A 15077-nucleotide genomic window follows, 5' to 3' on the forward strand; every position below is an offset into this window, starting at 1 on the left:
ATTAAGAAGTGAACGTGACCATAATAATTTTGACAAAGTTGCTGAGTGATCTGTAGAACAGAACACTGAAATGTCATATTTTTATGATTGTCATTAAAGCTAACCAGGGACACATTAGTGTTTTAAAATTTCCTTCAAGTCCGAGAAAAATTAATACATAACGTATAAGCTTCCTTGAAATAGGCAGCATCTTTTTATGACAACAAAAACGATGAAAACATTAGTAGCTTTTCATATCGGAATTCAATGTTATTTGAAAGATAACTTGTGTGCTATATGGAGGAGAATGAAGAGATGACTTGTGTTGAAAATCCCATTGTCAAAGAAAACGAAAAGTACACCTGAAAACACCTTGCTTGTCACGGAATCAGACTTTGAGCGGTAACGAATAACATAAATAAGTGTAAAATAATCATTGAGACATTTGGCGTAATTATCGACTACAACTCCAAGGATTATTTAATTAAAGACAAGGGAAAGTAATTACATCGATGAACAATTTTGGGTGACGAATATATCATATTTCCTTATACTGAACGCTTGTTGAAGGTTTACAGTAAACCTGACACTGTATGGCTTTCATATCAAAAGGCCAAGACTAACATCGAGAAAATTAATAAGTTCTAAAAAGTGTCAATCTTTTGTTCACTAGCTTGTTCGTCGGATTGGCTGTTTCGACAATAATCCGACTTTTCACAATCTTTCAGTACGGGTAACCCGCTTTAGACTGGCCCTTTACGAAAAAAATAAAATGCTTTTTTAGCACATAAGGTATTTTCGAGCCTTGAATTGTCAAATCCAATTACCGTCGAAGCGCGTGTCTTGACATCTTGACCGTACAGTGGCGTGTAATTGAAGATGAAATAAATAAAATTTGGCGCATTTGAGTAGTTTCCAGTTTTGAAATTGTTTTAAACTGATATTTCTTAAACTATTTATAAATTCATGATTTAAAAAACGTTGCAACCATTTCAAGTTTTATTACGCATAGATTCAGCACTTCTTAGATAGCTGCCTGTTCCAGAAGGTCTCCTTTTTAAAATCTTCTCGAGAGAGGGAATTTACTTTACCATGTGGCACAAACATATTTTAGTTTGACAGGTTTTCTATTGTTTCCTCGAGGATGGATACCTTGAATGCTCTGTTTGATATTTGACTTATTCCACGCTTTTGAAAAATACAGTGTCAAAATGGAATTCAACCTACTGTGCAATCAACAACACATTGTTCAGGTGCCCTTAACAAGATGTCAAGAAAGCGCTGGCTCACTTATAATTACTGTGAAATTCAAAACAGTCATCTGAACTCAGCCTGCCTGAGAGGAAGGAAGAACTCAGATTTACTGACACATCTTTGTGGTGAGTAGCAGAGAGAAAATTTTTACATCACCCGTTGCCAAAATAGTAACTATACTAGCCAATGAAATACAACTTTTACCCTTTGGTCACAAAGACACGAAAGATTGGTCCAAAGGGAGAGTAAAATCAAGAGCGAGTATAACTCTATATAAACGGATTTCCTTAAATTAGTGTAGCTGAGAAATACTTGTGTTTTTTTGTTAGATATATGAAGCTTTTATTTTCAGTTACCATTATTCATCTAATTAGCCGTGTTCGCATTACATGTTTGCGTAAAGTGTACTTCCTTTTGTATAGAAAGAAGTAACTGCTTTTGTCCTACCAAAGATTCCTAATTTTAGTGTAAGGCTCTCACTTAGTAGACACGCACCTCAAAAAGCACTTAGAGTCACTGAGTTTAGTTCACCGTGAATTTACTTGACTGAGTTAGCGTTGCATCGTTACGCGCCAAGGAAATCTAGGTACCTTGGAAGAGTTTAAGAACAAGATATCATGAAAGGCGCAAGGGCTCAGTCTTTCCTTCGGATGCTTAATTGAGTACGTCTTGCTTTGTTTCCTTTCCCTAAGGTCTTGGTAATTTCTTGGTGACAAAAAGAAATTGTTAGCAAAGATACACAAGTATCAAGGAAAGCCAAAATCTAGTACTTAATTGAAATTCAGTTTCATTCTTCCCTCGGACAGTAGTGGAGTGTGAATTCCGATAGGGGACAGTACTTAACAGGAGCTACCTCACGGCTTGCGCATCTTGAAAAGCCTAGCCTAATTTTTTTTAAGTTTGTCGTTTCCAATCCGTGTTATATCTTCTCCATCCTTGATCATCCTTGTTCCTTTATGGTTTATTAATATCTCTTAAGTGTTTTTCTATGTTAGTAAACTATTATTTTCAGGTTTACTTAAGTTTAAAGTTAATTTTGTATGTGGCCAAAACAACTCAAAATACCTTGACTGAGCTCCTTTAAGTCATCCCAGCCGTCACCGTTGAGGTCTTGACGTGAAACGAAACTGTCTGCTTTCTATATTACAGCATATCGTACATTCCTGCTTATGATGTGGCCAAATAATCCAGTTTGGCTGACATTCTTGGTGTGTAGCTTATGTTCGTCCTTTTCAGGTAAGTGCATGAAATATCATAGATTGGTCATTTATTTTCAGGTACAATATTATGTTAGGAAATTGGAATATGACGTGAGAATTCGAAAAGTTCAAGAAACGGCGTCGTTTCGTCAGGGAGTGGGGTGGTTTGACTAATAAAGAGTGTATGGGGTTCTAAAGTGAAAATTAACTTGCTTGAACAACTCCATCATATCTTATCAAGGGAGGGGTGTTTAACCTACTTAAATTGCCTTCGAATATCCTACAAACAGTCACGAAACAGATGGTTAAGGGGAATAAGATTTGTCGAGCAGAAAACAGTTGAAATTGAATTCATATATGTAGTAAGAAAAGAAAGAATCAATTTAACGGGGCTACACCTTCAGGAAGCGTTTTGTAAGATCAAGCTGAACTACTTTGGACCCTGTGTGATGAATTTATGCCTTTTACTAAAGATTTAAAGTTGGAGGTTGGAATGTGCTCGGGCTGGGTCATTCTGTTTCGTATAGATTTTCTTGAACTAGGTCAGGACTCACCACAACCAGGGCTAAAAGCAGGTACCGGTCAACCGTCAGGGTAACATCGCTAATCTGTTAACAACGGCATCAGCGATATTTGTTATCCTTAGAGAAAGTCTAGATGGTGCAACATGCAAGTTTTGTAGCGTGCGACTTACAATGTGCAAAAATCTTATCGTACGTAATTTTAACTTTAAAGATTGTTTTAGGCAGGGATTCTCCAGGGGTCTTTGAACATGTTTCGTAAAGGCCAAAGTCAACGGTTGTACCATCTAAAACACCCCCGCGGAAGCTTAAGATAATCATCGGTACATGCAAGTATGTAAAACTAATCAGTTTCTACCGGAACTGATCATAAATGTGACCCATCCGATTAAATTCCTTAGATTGGAATGATTTTACTTGACTTCAGGAGGTGGTAAAAGGACTGGCTGCTTTTCATATGTTAATTTAACAGTCGATTTTAGGTTTTATCATCGAGCTGTTAAGAATGCACGTGGGAAGACAGCATGGAGGGCATTGAGAAAGCCCAAAAGTTACTCGAGGTGCGGTCGAGAGCTGTAGCTTTGAAGACATCACGATAATCGATCATGTCATTTCCCTGGTCAAGTCTTTCTCAAACACAAATTGGAAACGGCCGGTGTTGGTGCGTTTTCAAATTTCTCCGGCGTAGTGTGGACAGAAACATTTGATGCGTTTTTAAAGTGAAAACTCCATTTTCAAATTTAATCCGACGTACTGTATACGTGGCCTTAACGACATACGTGTTTTCTCTCCTGCCCAGTTGCTGCACGCTCATGTTTTATGCAAGACTGGAGCAATAGCTTTAACAAAAAGGGAGAAATGAGGTGTGAAAGGTCTGACGGATATTACTACGTGGTCGGCTTTGAACGGGATGGCACGGACAACTTAAACGGAATAAAGAAAGCCAAATGCTGCGCGCGAGATCAAGCTTTCTGGAACACGCCTACCCAATGCCAGATGCCGGACTGGGCCGCAAAAATGGATGGGTGAGAAACATATTGTTTTCCCTCTTCGCACTTTAGATCCACCGCAAAGTTTATCTTGCCCTTTGTAGGTGATTCGCTATAAAGAGGGTCAATTATACTGTGGCGGTTTCACAACTTAAGTCAGTTTTGAGTGCCGTTTGGCGGGTACATTCACATTTATCTGGCGGTTTACAGTTAAGAAATTATTGCGCAGTTGGAGGAAATCATAAATTTGGCCCGCAGTTTTCGGTACGTTTTTGCGTGTTTTTGTGGCGGTCATTCAAACAGAGTTACTGAGCTCAGAAGACTGAGCGGTAACTTTGTCTTGCTTGAAGCTTCTCCTTTAACAAAGATTGACTTTAGGGCTAGAGTAAGTCTTGTGGTGTTTGTGCAGAGAAATACGATTATTGAGCTAAAGATCATTTATGATGACGCACGTTTTCGGTTTTTAGGAGAGAATAAAAGCGGTCTGCGATTTCGAAGGTACAAAATTTGGCGGTTTGCGGAAGGTAATAGACCTTATAAAAAAAATAAAACATCACAAAACAAAAAAAAAACCTGCATTATGAAGCCAAGATGAAAAAATTGCCTTGCGATCACGTGATAAAAGTTAGCGTTCTTTTAATAAAAAATGGATTTTTTTACAAGATGGACCTCTTCAACAGTCTGTGTAATTCCTGGCGAGACCAACAGATCAAAATTGATGTTTGGAAATAAATGAATCGGTCATCTGATTTAGGTGATTCCACAAAATTGCTTTTTGCATCCTCGCTGCGTTCGATTTTCGCGTCATCAGCGCGCGCCCGAGCGCGCGCACATAAACAACATTATTTCTTTCAAGATAAGCTCGACAGCGAAATATACATTTTTCAGAAATTATTATTAATTCCTGATAACTAGGGTAACCTTAGGGGGTTAAAGAGTTACTAAAACGGTCCTAAATATTGCCCAAAAAGGGCGCAGTGATACCCATTTTTATTGCACTTTTACAATACGGCGGCAATACTGAGAAATTAGTTCATGCTTTTATTAGTAGTAGATTGGATTATTGTAATAGCCTTCTGTATGGAATCCCGGAATATCAGACTATGAAATTGCAACGTGTTATGAATGCGAGTGCAAGACTTATATATCGTGCGCACAAGTTCTGTCATATAACACCTCTACTCGCAGAATTACATTGGTTACCAGTGCGCGCCAGTATACATTATAAGATACTCTTGATAACTTTTAAAATTTTGCATGGCCTATCACCTAAGTACCTTTCAGATTTAATTAGTATTCAACAGCCTTCGTCCTACCATTTGAGGCGCAACGACAATGGTCGTTTGTTGGAAAGACCAAGTGTGAAAGCCAAGAAATCATTGGGAGACAGAGCTTTCCAGGTAGCTGCTCCTTTCCTATGGAATAAGCTGCCAAGGTCCGCGCGCGAAGCAACGAACTTAGAATCTTTTAAGACTTTAATCAAGACATTTTTATTTAGGGAATCATTTCAGTTATCTTAGCATATCTATATCTTTATTTGTAATTATCTTTTACCCATTTAATGTAAATATTTTTTTATGATTTTGATAGAAAGATTTGTAGAATTTTAGTTATTAATTACTGTTGTGATGCGCTTTTGAATATTTTATAGAAAAGGCGCAATACAAATAATAAATGTTAATGTTAATGTTAATGTTAATTGAGAGTCGAAAGTAATCAGGCAGTTACTTTGGTCTTGGTTTTGGTTTTGGTTTGAGATTGGCTGAGCGGTCTAATTGGTAGGTAATTGGCCTGGTTTCAGTTTTAGTACATTCAATCGAGAGTACTCCATGCAAAACATAATTACCTGCAAGCCAAGTGTTCTTATAAATGCCCCTTCTTTTTAAATTGCATTCCCCATTCATTCTTTTTAACTTGCATTCCCCATTCATTCTTTTTAAATTGCATTCCCCATTCATTCTTTTTAAATTGCATTCCCCCATTGTATTGAAGTCTTCAAACACTTTATTTTATTACTCTTGCTACTCTGTTTTCGCCGTCCTATTGCCAGGCTTTTGTTGTTATTGTTGTTGTGTTTTGTATTTGTTATAGGAATCTTTGTTAACATTATTGATTGTCATTGAAATATGTGATTATGCTGACGATGATACTGATAATGATGACGGTGACGATGATAATGATGATGATGATGATGAGGAGGAGGATGATGATAATTAACAGATATTTCACGACCACGCGTTGGAAGTAAAATGGTAGATAGCCTCAGCATCTCAGCATGGCATCTCATATCCAACAAGCGCGAGTGGAATAATTATTTTATTAAAAACGCTCCCAAAATATAGAAAATTAAACTACAATTAAATTAAAAAACGCCCCAGAAAATCACGCGCACCGTTACTATATTCGTGGAGCATGGTTTAATGGCTCATAACCCTTGATGGCTAAGCCAATGAAAACTCTCGCATTGCATTATTCAATGATTCAGTTTATAATCACAATGCTTATTTCGCAAAATGCTCTTTAGGACTGGAACAAGCACATGCCAGCAGGGTTTTTATCTCAGAGGGCTGGCCCGCGGAGACAGCAGCAGCGTTGGCAGTATTGATTGGGGCATATGCTGTAAATCATCACATCATCGCTATAGGTGGAGAGATTGTTATGACGAGGATGTAAGCAACACTTTTAACAAAGCTGGCCTCAGCGAGTGTAGAAAAGAGGGAAGCTTTATCACTGGTTTCCATAAACAAACATCAGGCGGCCAATTGTCAAGCATTAAAAAGTTTAAGTGTTGTAAAATGGAGAAGGGTGAGTCCAGTGATTATTCCAGTCTAAACTTACGTCAAAGTGGTTTAGAGCGTTTTCACATGATGGGAATTAGGCAGTCTGCTCTGAAATGGGTTATAGTCTTCTAGAAGAAGAGTAACTCCCCTATACAATGACGAATCTAGATCCCTGCTCAAATGTTACGATAGCGGCAGTTAATCTTCTGATTAGCGTACTAACTTTAGAGTGTCTTCTAGCAGGCAAGAAAAGCAGGCGAGCAAATCGCATACAGTCGAACCTCCCGTAAGCGACCACCCAAAATGTCAAGGAAGTAGTCGCTTAGGAGACCTTAGACTATATTGGGTCAAACTTTTGCCTCTTTCGCACATGGTAGCAATAGAGACTTCACCCATGTTTTAAATGTTTTATTTATATAAGAACTCAATTTCGAGAAAAATATGGTACTTCCCATTGAGAAATTTGCGTCTTTTGTACTATTTAGGAATACGATAATGTTACACCACCCTATTGTTCAATTTCCGCTCTATTAGCTGTGAAGTGGTCGATTACGGGAGGTTTAAAACAAAAGAAAATTTCCAACTTTTAACTCTAAAAGTGGTCGCAGTCGCTTAAGAGAGGTGGTCGCTTACAAGAGGTTCCAAATGTACTGATTTGCCTTGGAAACTTTTGGTAGCGACTGAGATGAGGAAAGGTTTCAAGTAGTAAATATTTCCTCATCAAAGCTGGAAACATAAATCCAAAGTTCTGCTCCAGTTGCAATTCTTAGTTTAATTTGATATAAGACGAGCTACAGTTTAAGTATAGAGATCAGTTAATATTTTGCGATCACGAAATTCCTGCAGACAATGAGAAAGATTTGGATCTTGTGGAGTAACTGTATATATTTAACGGAAGTTAGTGGGCAAACCGTTAGTTCCGTCTGCAGTCGTTATTACATGAATGAAATGACGCAAGAAGAATGACTGATGCCTTTCTTTTTTCTAGAAATCCCCCAACTCGCAACACTAGACCAACTGAAACAGCGTGTTATGGATACCACCATGAATTACATCGGAACGCTGGCTAGCTATATGGGGTATGCATGGTCAAGTGGATGCTGGGCTAAAAGGGTTGGTGAAGATTTTCGCAAGAAAGGCGACACCTGGGAGTCGACATACAGAGAAGATCGCTGCGAGCTTAAAGGTGGACCCAAGAAGGACGTTCGCTTGAAGATCACCTACGAAAACTTTGCCTTCACAATGAAAGATGTAAAATTTGGAAAGTCAACCAAGCCCCCTATTACCTTGGATCAGGAAAAACAGCTGATGAATTCCCCCGACAGAAGCTACAGCAAGGTCGTCACAAACAGAAAGAGTAACCCAGGTTATTCATCTGAAGTGCACGTTGATATTCGAGTTGCAAACACCCTAAAAAACATCCAGCGAAGCAGTTGGGATTCCTATTTCGGAATTGAAGCTGGCATGGAATACGAGCCACCAACTGCGACAGGCGGGGTGGGGTTTTCCGCCAAAACAAGTTTTAGCTACGGATGGGGTGGGGATGAAGAAGAGACCACTGTCACTAACGACTGGCACATTCTAAAGATTGTTGAAAAGAAAGCACTTCCACCGAAAACTTTTGCTAAATGGCATGCATTCAAAAAGCCCCAGACAGTGACCATTCCCTACACAGCTACCATCGTTCCTACATTCTCTGTTAAACTGGAAGGCTACATGAAATGGGGAGGTGGTTACGATGGAGCTACAACCAATTTCCGTCAGGATCATCGTGGCTCTGGTGATCGTAATGAGGTAGAGCACAGCTTTGGAAGTGCCCACAAACCATTCTACGAAGACCTGAAAGACCAGGTGGAGCAGAACATGCACCCTTGGCAATGGCATGCTATGAAGCAAAGATACCCATATGCACAATTGTACATCGATCAGCTGACAAATAAAGATTTATATGCATTCACTATGGAGGGCCAGTTTGAGGACACCACAGAAAATGAAATAAAGTCATATTGGTATCCATCACAAACCATCGAGGGAATGGAAGAGGAAGACGAAATGGCGAATTTGACTGCCCAAGCCGACCAAGCGGAAAAGTTCTCAGGGTTTCCACGCATATTTCCTCCGACACCCAAGGTCAAGATTATCGACAACAGCAAGGAGACGGAAATTCCTCCTGTCAAGAACTTTGACGACCAAGATGAAGCAAAACCTGAACCTACGGTGTTTCCTCGTATCCATCCCCCGGCACCCAAGGTTAAACCCATCGACAACAGTAAAGAGATGAAGCCACTTCCTATTGAAGAAAAGGAAGAGTAAGACTAGGACTGATGGTGTTGAGTTGAAAGCAAGCTGTTTGAGTGTTAGCTAGAATGAGAAATGTACTCGATCTCAATGTAAGTCGATTAAATGAAGACTTGTGCAGTCACTTACGCCAGCTTCATTGATTAACTTACCACGCGCCCCTTTGCTTTATTCAGTGTGAACCAGGGATGGTGTAGAGGCGAGAGTACTCACCTCTCACAAGTGTAGGCCGGGCTTGATTCTGGCCCGGTGCCATATGTGAGTTGAGTTTGTTGTTGGATCTTGACTTACTCCAAGGGTTTTCTTGGAGTCTCCAGTTCTCCTCCGTCGTGTGAATTCAAGATGTCCAAATTTCAATTCGAAAAGGATAAAGAAAACCAGCTAGGGTTGATTTATTTACTTACAGTGGAGTCAAGCTAGGAATTATCAGTCGTCTCCTTTTTCTTCTCAACCAAACTCTAATTTAAATGTTCTATAATTTTGAAGATCCTTTGAAAGGTAGCATCATTTGAGCAATTTCAATTTAATTTTTTTTCACTGTCAGAATCGTATTGATAAGTTTATCAACTCCATTAAGAGAAAGTCCTGCATTGAGATCTTTTCTGCCACTCTAGACTCAGGCAGTCTGTTAAGCTTCCCGCAAATAGTAAACTTCGCTGTTTCTAGGTAAAGACTAAATCCACTACGGAACCCGATGGATGATCGAGCAGGTACCCGTTCCTCGAGGGTCCCGAAACGTTTTCGCACCCGGAAAGCCAAAGCAAAATATCCAAGCTTATGATTACAGAACTGTTTATGAACAGAGGTTCCCATTATACAAGAAGTCTTTGGTGTATACACCTCTCCGTTTTTAGATACTGATAAATCAAAAATGGCTTTAAATTGAAGGCCCGAAAAGTTTTCGAGGCTTTCGAGAAACGGGCCATAGGTCCGGCGTTTAAATTTTGGAATGTTGGTTCTCTCCTTAATTGTGCTCTAATCCAGAAGACCCCTAATATTTGGGAACTTCTTCCATGTTCCTGGTATCTTGTTCAAAGTTCGCTTTATAGTAGTATTTCACGGGAAAACTTCGTTGTTATTTCTTGTTTGCCGTGCTTTCCTCGATCGTGCACACAAACTATTTACCTTTGAAGAGTTATTCATGATCTTCCTAACTAAAATAAACTTTTAATCTGGGGGTCACTATTTCAAATGCTGTAGTAACCAAAACAATTGTTCAGCTTAATAGCGGTCAAAGTAGAGATTATAGGTAATGTTAAGTCTTCATACGAGCCAAGTGGTCCATCAGGACGAATCTTATCCCTGTTTTTGTAGTATAAAGCGACTTGGAGTATTTCTACTCCTCCCTGGATGGGATGCTAGTTCATCGCAGGGTTACCCCCAGCATTAAATTCGCCAGTACCCATTCATACACCTGGGTGGAGAGAGGCACTGTGAGAGTAGTGCCTTGCCCAGGAACACAACACATTGTTCCAGGCCAGGGCTCGAACCCGGACCGTCGATCCCGAATCGAGCGCACTATTATAACCATGAGGCCGCCGCGCATTCAGCACAGTGGCTGGTATCCAGAGGGGCCCTGCTAAATACAATTTCTAAAAATATAAAACGTCTAATAGTATAAAATAGTTATAAAAATAGAGTTAAAAAAAGCTAACGTCTAGTAGTTGAAATAGTTATATAAAAAGAGTTTAAAAAATTGAAACGAGTTACAAGCATGAACTGGTAGGGAAAAAAATAGATATCATAAATTAGGCGCTATAAATAAAATGGGCTTTGACAAGATTTTTAAAAGGGGAGAGTGATACAGCTTGTTGGATTTTACAAGGTAGTGAATTAAAAAGGGCTGTGCCAGAAAATCTAAAAGTACGTTTGCCAAGGCTAAGTTTGGGTTTGGGTAGATGGAGGTCAGCCTTCCTTCGAGTGTTGTAACCATGTACATTGTAGTTCCTAATGAAAAAGTTACTTAAATACTGAGGAACTAAGTTATGCAAAAATTTAAAAACTAAACACATTTGTGGATTTTACGGTTCGTTTCTAAGTCAGTCCACCCTAAAACATTAAAAGTATCTCTAGAAGAGTCACGCTTGAGAATGATACGGGCAGCATGGTTTTGCAACCGTACCGCTGCAGACTTTTGCTGGAGCCAACAGACAGTTCACCCCAAGCAGTGTCAGTATAACTTAAGATTGGCTCAATAAGGGTATTGTAGACACACTTCGCTGCTTTAAGAGTGAGGCAAGATCGTATGCGTGCTAAGTCCTAGACGCTTATTAACTTTTTTACAAGTAGTGTCTATGTGCTCTTTCCAGTGAAGCTGTTCATCGAGCATAGTCCCGAGGTAAGTGAACTTCGTCACTCTCTCTATGTCCTTGCTTTGAATCTGCAAGACAAAGTCTGAGGTGGTTTGCAGCAGTTGTCTTGTTCCAAAGAGTAACCCTTTGGTTTTGCTCTGGTTTGGTATTAGCTTACTGTTCACCAACCACTGCTCAACACGGTTGAGGTCTTCTTGTAAATTTTCCCTGATTTTGCTAGCCTCAGATCCAGAATAATAGATAACAGTGTCATCCGCATACATGCTAATCGACGAGTGCAGTAAACATTGAGGCAAATCGTTTATGTGTATCACAAATAATAGAGGCCCCAACAAGGAACCCTGAGGAACACCGAACTCGAGAGGAAGGCTGGATGATAACTCCTTTCCATATTGAACTCGCTGCGAGCGGCTGGTTTCTGAACCAGCCGAGACTGTGCCCTCTAACTCCATAGTGCTCTAGCTTGTGAAGGAGACATTCGTGGTCAACAAGATCAAAAGCCTTTTTTAAGTCAATAAAGGCAGCGCCAGTCAACTGTTGTTTGTCCATGTGTTCTAATATATGATCAACCAAGTGGACAACCGCGGTTTCGGTAGAATGCTTCTTACGGAAGCCGGATTGATATACCGATAGAACTTTGTTAACCTCAAAAAATGCTAACAGTTGAACTTGGACCGCACGTTCCATGACCTTGGAAACAAGGGGGAGAACTGAAATCGGACGATAGTTGTTCTCGTCATCCTTTTTTCCTGCCTTAAAAATGGGAGTTACTTTAGCCTCCTTCCACTGAGATGGGATTTCGCCAGACGAGATTGTGAGGTTTAGGAGATAAGTGATTGGCTTGGCTATTACAGAGGATGCGTCTTTGAGGAGTTTTGCGGGGATTTTGTCAAGCCCGGTAGCTTTGGATGAATTTAGCTTTGACAGCTCATGGCGCACGAAATTGGCGCTAACTTCCTGCAGAGTAAAGTCATTGTTAACTCTGGGGGCTAAAATCCTTGGCAACGTGTGGTCTTTGAAGACGCTGCATAGATTCTTTGCAATTGATGAAAAGAACTTGTTAAAGTTCGTTGCCGACATTGTTTCTGACCCTCCGGACGCAGATTTCTTTTGTTTAGGTAAGATCTTGTTCAGTGTTCGCCACATTTCTTTCGAGCTTTGATCATTTGAGAGCTGGCTGGAGTAATAACAACATTTTTCTTTACGCATTTTTGTGTTCACAGCATTACGTAATCTTTTGTAGTTGCTCCAGTGAAGCTCTTTGTTTGTTGACAGCGCTTTTTTGTGTTAATGATCACGCTGGTGCATGAGGTCTTTTATTTGTGGCGTTAGCCATGGCACGGATCTTCCGCGGACACGGCGCGTGACAACGGGCGCGTGTTCATCGGCCGCTGTGAGAAATAGGTCTTTGAATGACTGCCACGCATCATTAGGAGTTTGGTCAAGTTCTAAGATATCCCACGGGATGCTGTTTAGATCCTCGCAAAACAAAGCGGGGTCGTAATGTTTATAATTCCTGGCCTCAACAATCCTTGGCGGTGGAAGCGGAATTCTGTGAAGTTTCCTAATTCCAAAAATGGCCGAGTGATCGGAAAAACCGATCGGTAATACTCCAGATACATAAAGTTCAGGCTTTGAAGTAAAAAATAAATCAATAAGAGTTCTAGAATTTTGAGTAATCCTGGTAGGGTCGGTAATGAGCTGCTTCAAGTTGAATAAATTTGCAATGCGCTGGAAATTTTTTGTCGCCGCATTTGGTGAAGTATAATCAAAATTAAAATCACCAAGTAAAACAGTTTCGAGACTTTCATTTACGTGGTTATTTAACATTTCCTCCAAGCTGTCCGTAAATGTCGAAGCGTCGAGGATTGGTGGTCTGTAAATAGCCCCAAACAGGATCTTTTTACTGTTCGGTTGTGATAACTCAAACCAAAGAGCTTCGATATTGTCGGCGGGAGTATCGAGGCGATTTAAACTCAAATTATCTGCTATGTAAACAGCTATACCACCCCCATGGCGGTCTCTGTCTCTTCTCATTAGCTGATACCCAGGGAGAGAAAGCTCTACATCCGAGAAAGAGTCGTCCAGCCAAGTTTCATTAAGGGACAGGACGTGAGGTTTGAACTTGTCACAAAACAGCCGCAACTCGTCCATCTTATTCCTCAGACTACAGATGTTGATGTGAAATGCCCGGAGACCTTTCGCATCGAAAGGCAGTGATGTTGCAGGCCCTGGATTTGAAGACACATCGTTAGCCAGGAGTACTAGGTTTGCAGTTAGTGTGATATTCAGAAGTTTCGCGGCAAGGACTAGCTTCGACGTCGGCGCCATTTCAGAAGATGATTTGGAGCTTGACTTCGTTTCCGATGGTGCAGAGTCGATTTTAGGTCGGTTTAGGTCCTGGGATGTCGATAGAATCTGTAGCCTATCATGCATAGGCAGTTTGGAAGCATTATTGAAGAACTGGACAGCGATTAAAACAACTAAGAGATATATTATTAGGGAGCGAGAGAAACGTGACCAGCCCGCCATTATGCACGTGGTCCCCCCTTGAGAAAAATCCCTAAATTGGAGCCGTAATTTTGTTCCAGCAAATGCAGCTATGTTGCACATGTGATGTGCCAGATGGCTAAAGCGAAAATAAAGAAGAAAATCGGAATAAAAAATTATCCCTCTAGTGTTATTGCCTTAAAATTAGTTTTGTTACGTCATAACTTGTGACGTCACCCGTTTTTTTACTGTTAATACCATCCTAACAAAGCCGAAAATCAAATTTCTAAAACCATACGATTTTTGACAACATCAAGCTTTCTATTTTTCTAGATTATAAACCTTCCTATAATAAAACTGAAAAAAAATAAACCAGAGAGACTGACTTAAGAAAGACACTATGGTTAAGCAAATTCCGGGAGACCAACAAAAAAATATTTAACTTACCATATCTCAAAAAATAATCATCATAGCAAAAAACGGTTTCCGGCATTTTACTCCCCAAGTCAAGGCCTTTGCAATGACATAATCTTTTTATCAGATTTTACAAAAAATTACAGCATGTTTTGGTGACGTCATCAATAGTGACGTCATAATCTGACATTTTGTCACAACTTTCAAATTGAAATAAACTGGAGAACAAAGAAAGCTCATCTACCAAACTTGTTTCAGAAATATATAAACCAAGCAAATATAGCCTTCGTGAAACATTAGGGGGGTGGTTTGGCCCCTACGTGATCCGATCCTCGCTATCGGTAGACGTGAGTCGCCACTCAGAAAACAGCGAACTGTTTGTCTGTAGAGACAAATGCTACCAGCGTTTGATAAAATTTAATCGGGCATCGGATAAGTTGAAGGAGCTAAAGAAAGAAATCGAAGAAGTCTTCAAGGCAAGAGAAAATCTCAGGGCAAAACGCCTACTACATCCAGATGAGAGTGCCGACAGAGGTGCCAAAAATACATCAACTTCATCACCTCGAGGAAAAGCATCCAAATCGCTGCGATTTGCCGATACCACTTGTACTTCTTCTGCCATCCACGAAGATTCGGATGCGTTGGGTACACCAATTTCTGCTGACAGAATGCCGCTGGGTTCCTGCTTATCACCGATTCAAAGTCATCCCTTTGGTCTGGTCTTACGCGCTTTTCCAAATGCACAACTGAACGGAAGTTCTCCCCTTCCAATGTTGACATCCACGCCGATTTCTGGCCATGGCTCTCGTGATACGAGTCAAATCAAAGTGTCCTTTAAGTA

The 15077-nt window shown here is 40.2% G+C and overlaps 2 protein-coding genes across 2 annotated transcripts; one reads left to right on the forward strand and one right to left on the reverse strand.

The window, feature by feature from the left end:
- The first annotated feature begins 1283 nt into the window (after window positions 1–1283).
- On the forward strand, window positions 1284–9144 carry LOC149096267 (uncharacterized). The gene is made up of 5 exons (XM_089281653.1): window positions 1284–1358; window positions 2383–2469; window positions 3753–3978; window positions 6467–6747; window positions 7711–9144. Exons 2-5 carry the CDS (start codon window positions 2403–2405, stop codon window positions 9033–9035), a joined length of 1899 nt encoding a protein of 632 aa, XP_089137779.1. The 5' UTR covers window positions 1284–1358; window positions 2383–2402; the 3' UTR covers window positions 9036–9144.
- A 3353-nt stretch (window positions 9145–12497) lies between these two features.
- On the reverse strand, window positions 12498–14370 carry LOC149096268 (uncharacterized). Its single transcript, XM_089281246.1, has one exon. The coding sequence runs from the start codon at window positions 13943–13945 to the stop codon at window positions 12620–12622; it is 1326 nt and encodes a 441-aa protein (XP_089137372.1). The 5' UTR covers window positions 13946–14370; the 3' UTR covers window positions 12498–12619.
- Window positions 14371–15077: the final 707 nt, after the last annotated feature.

This window comes from Orbicella faveolata, unplaced genomic scaffold, assembly GCF_042242905.1.
Source record: "Orbicella faveolata isolate gen_17 unplaced genomic scaffold, um_ofav_v1 contig_48, whole genome shotgun sequence".
Taxonomy (NCBI): domain Eukaryota; kingdom Metazoa; phylum Cnidaria; class Anthozoa; order Scleractinia; family Merulinidae; genus Orbicella; species Orbicella faveolata.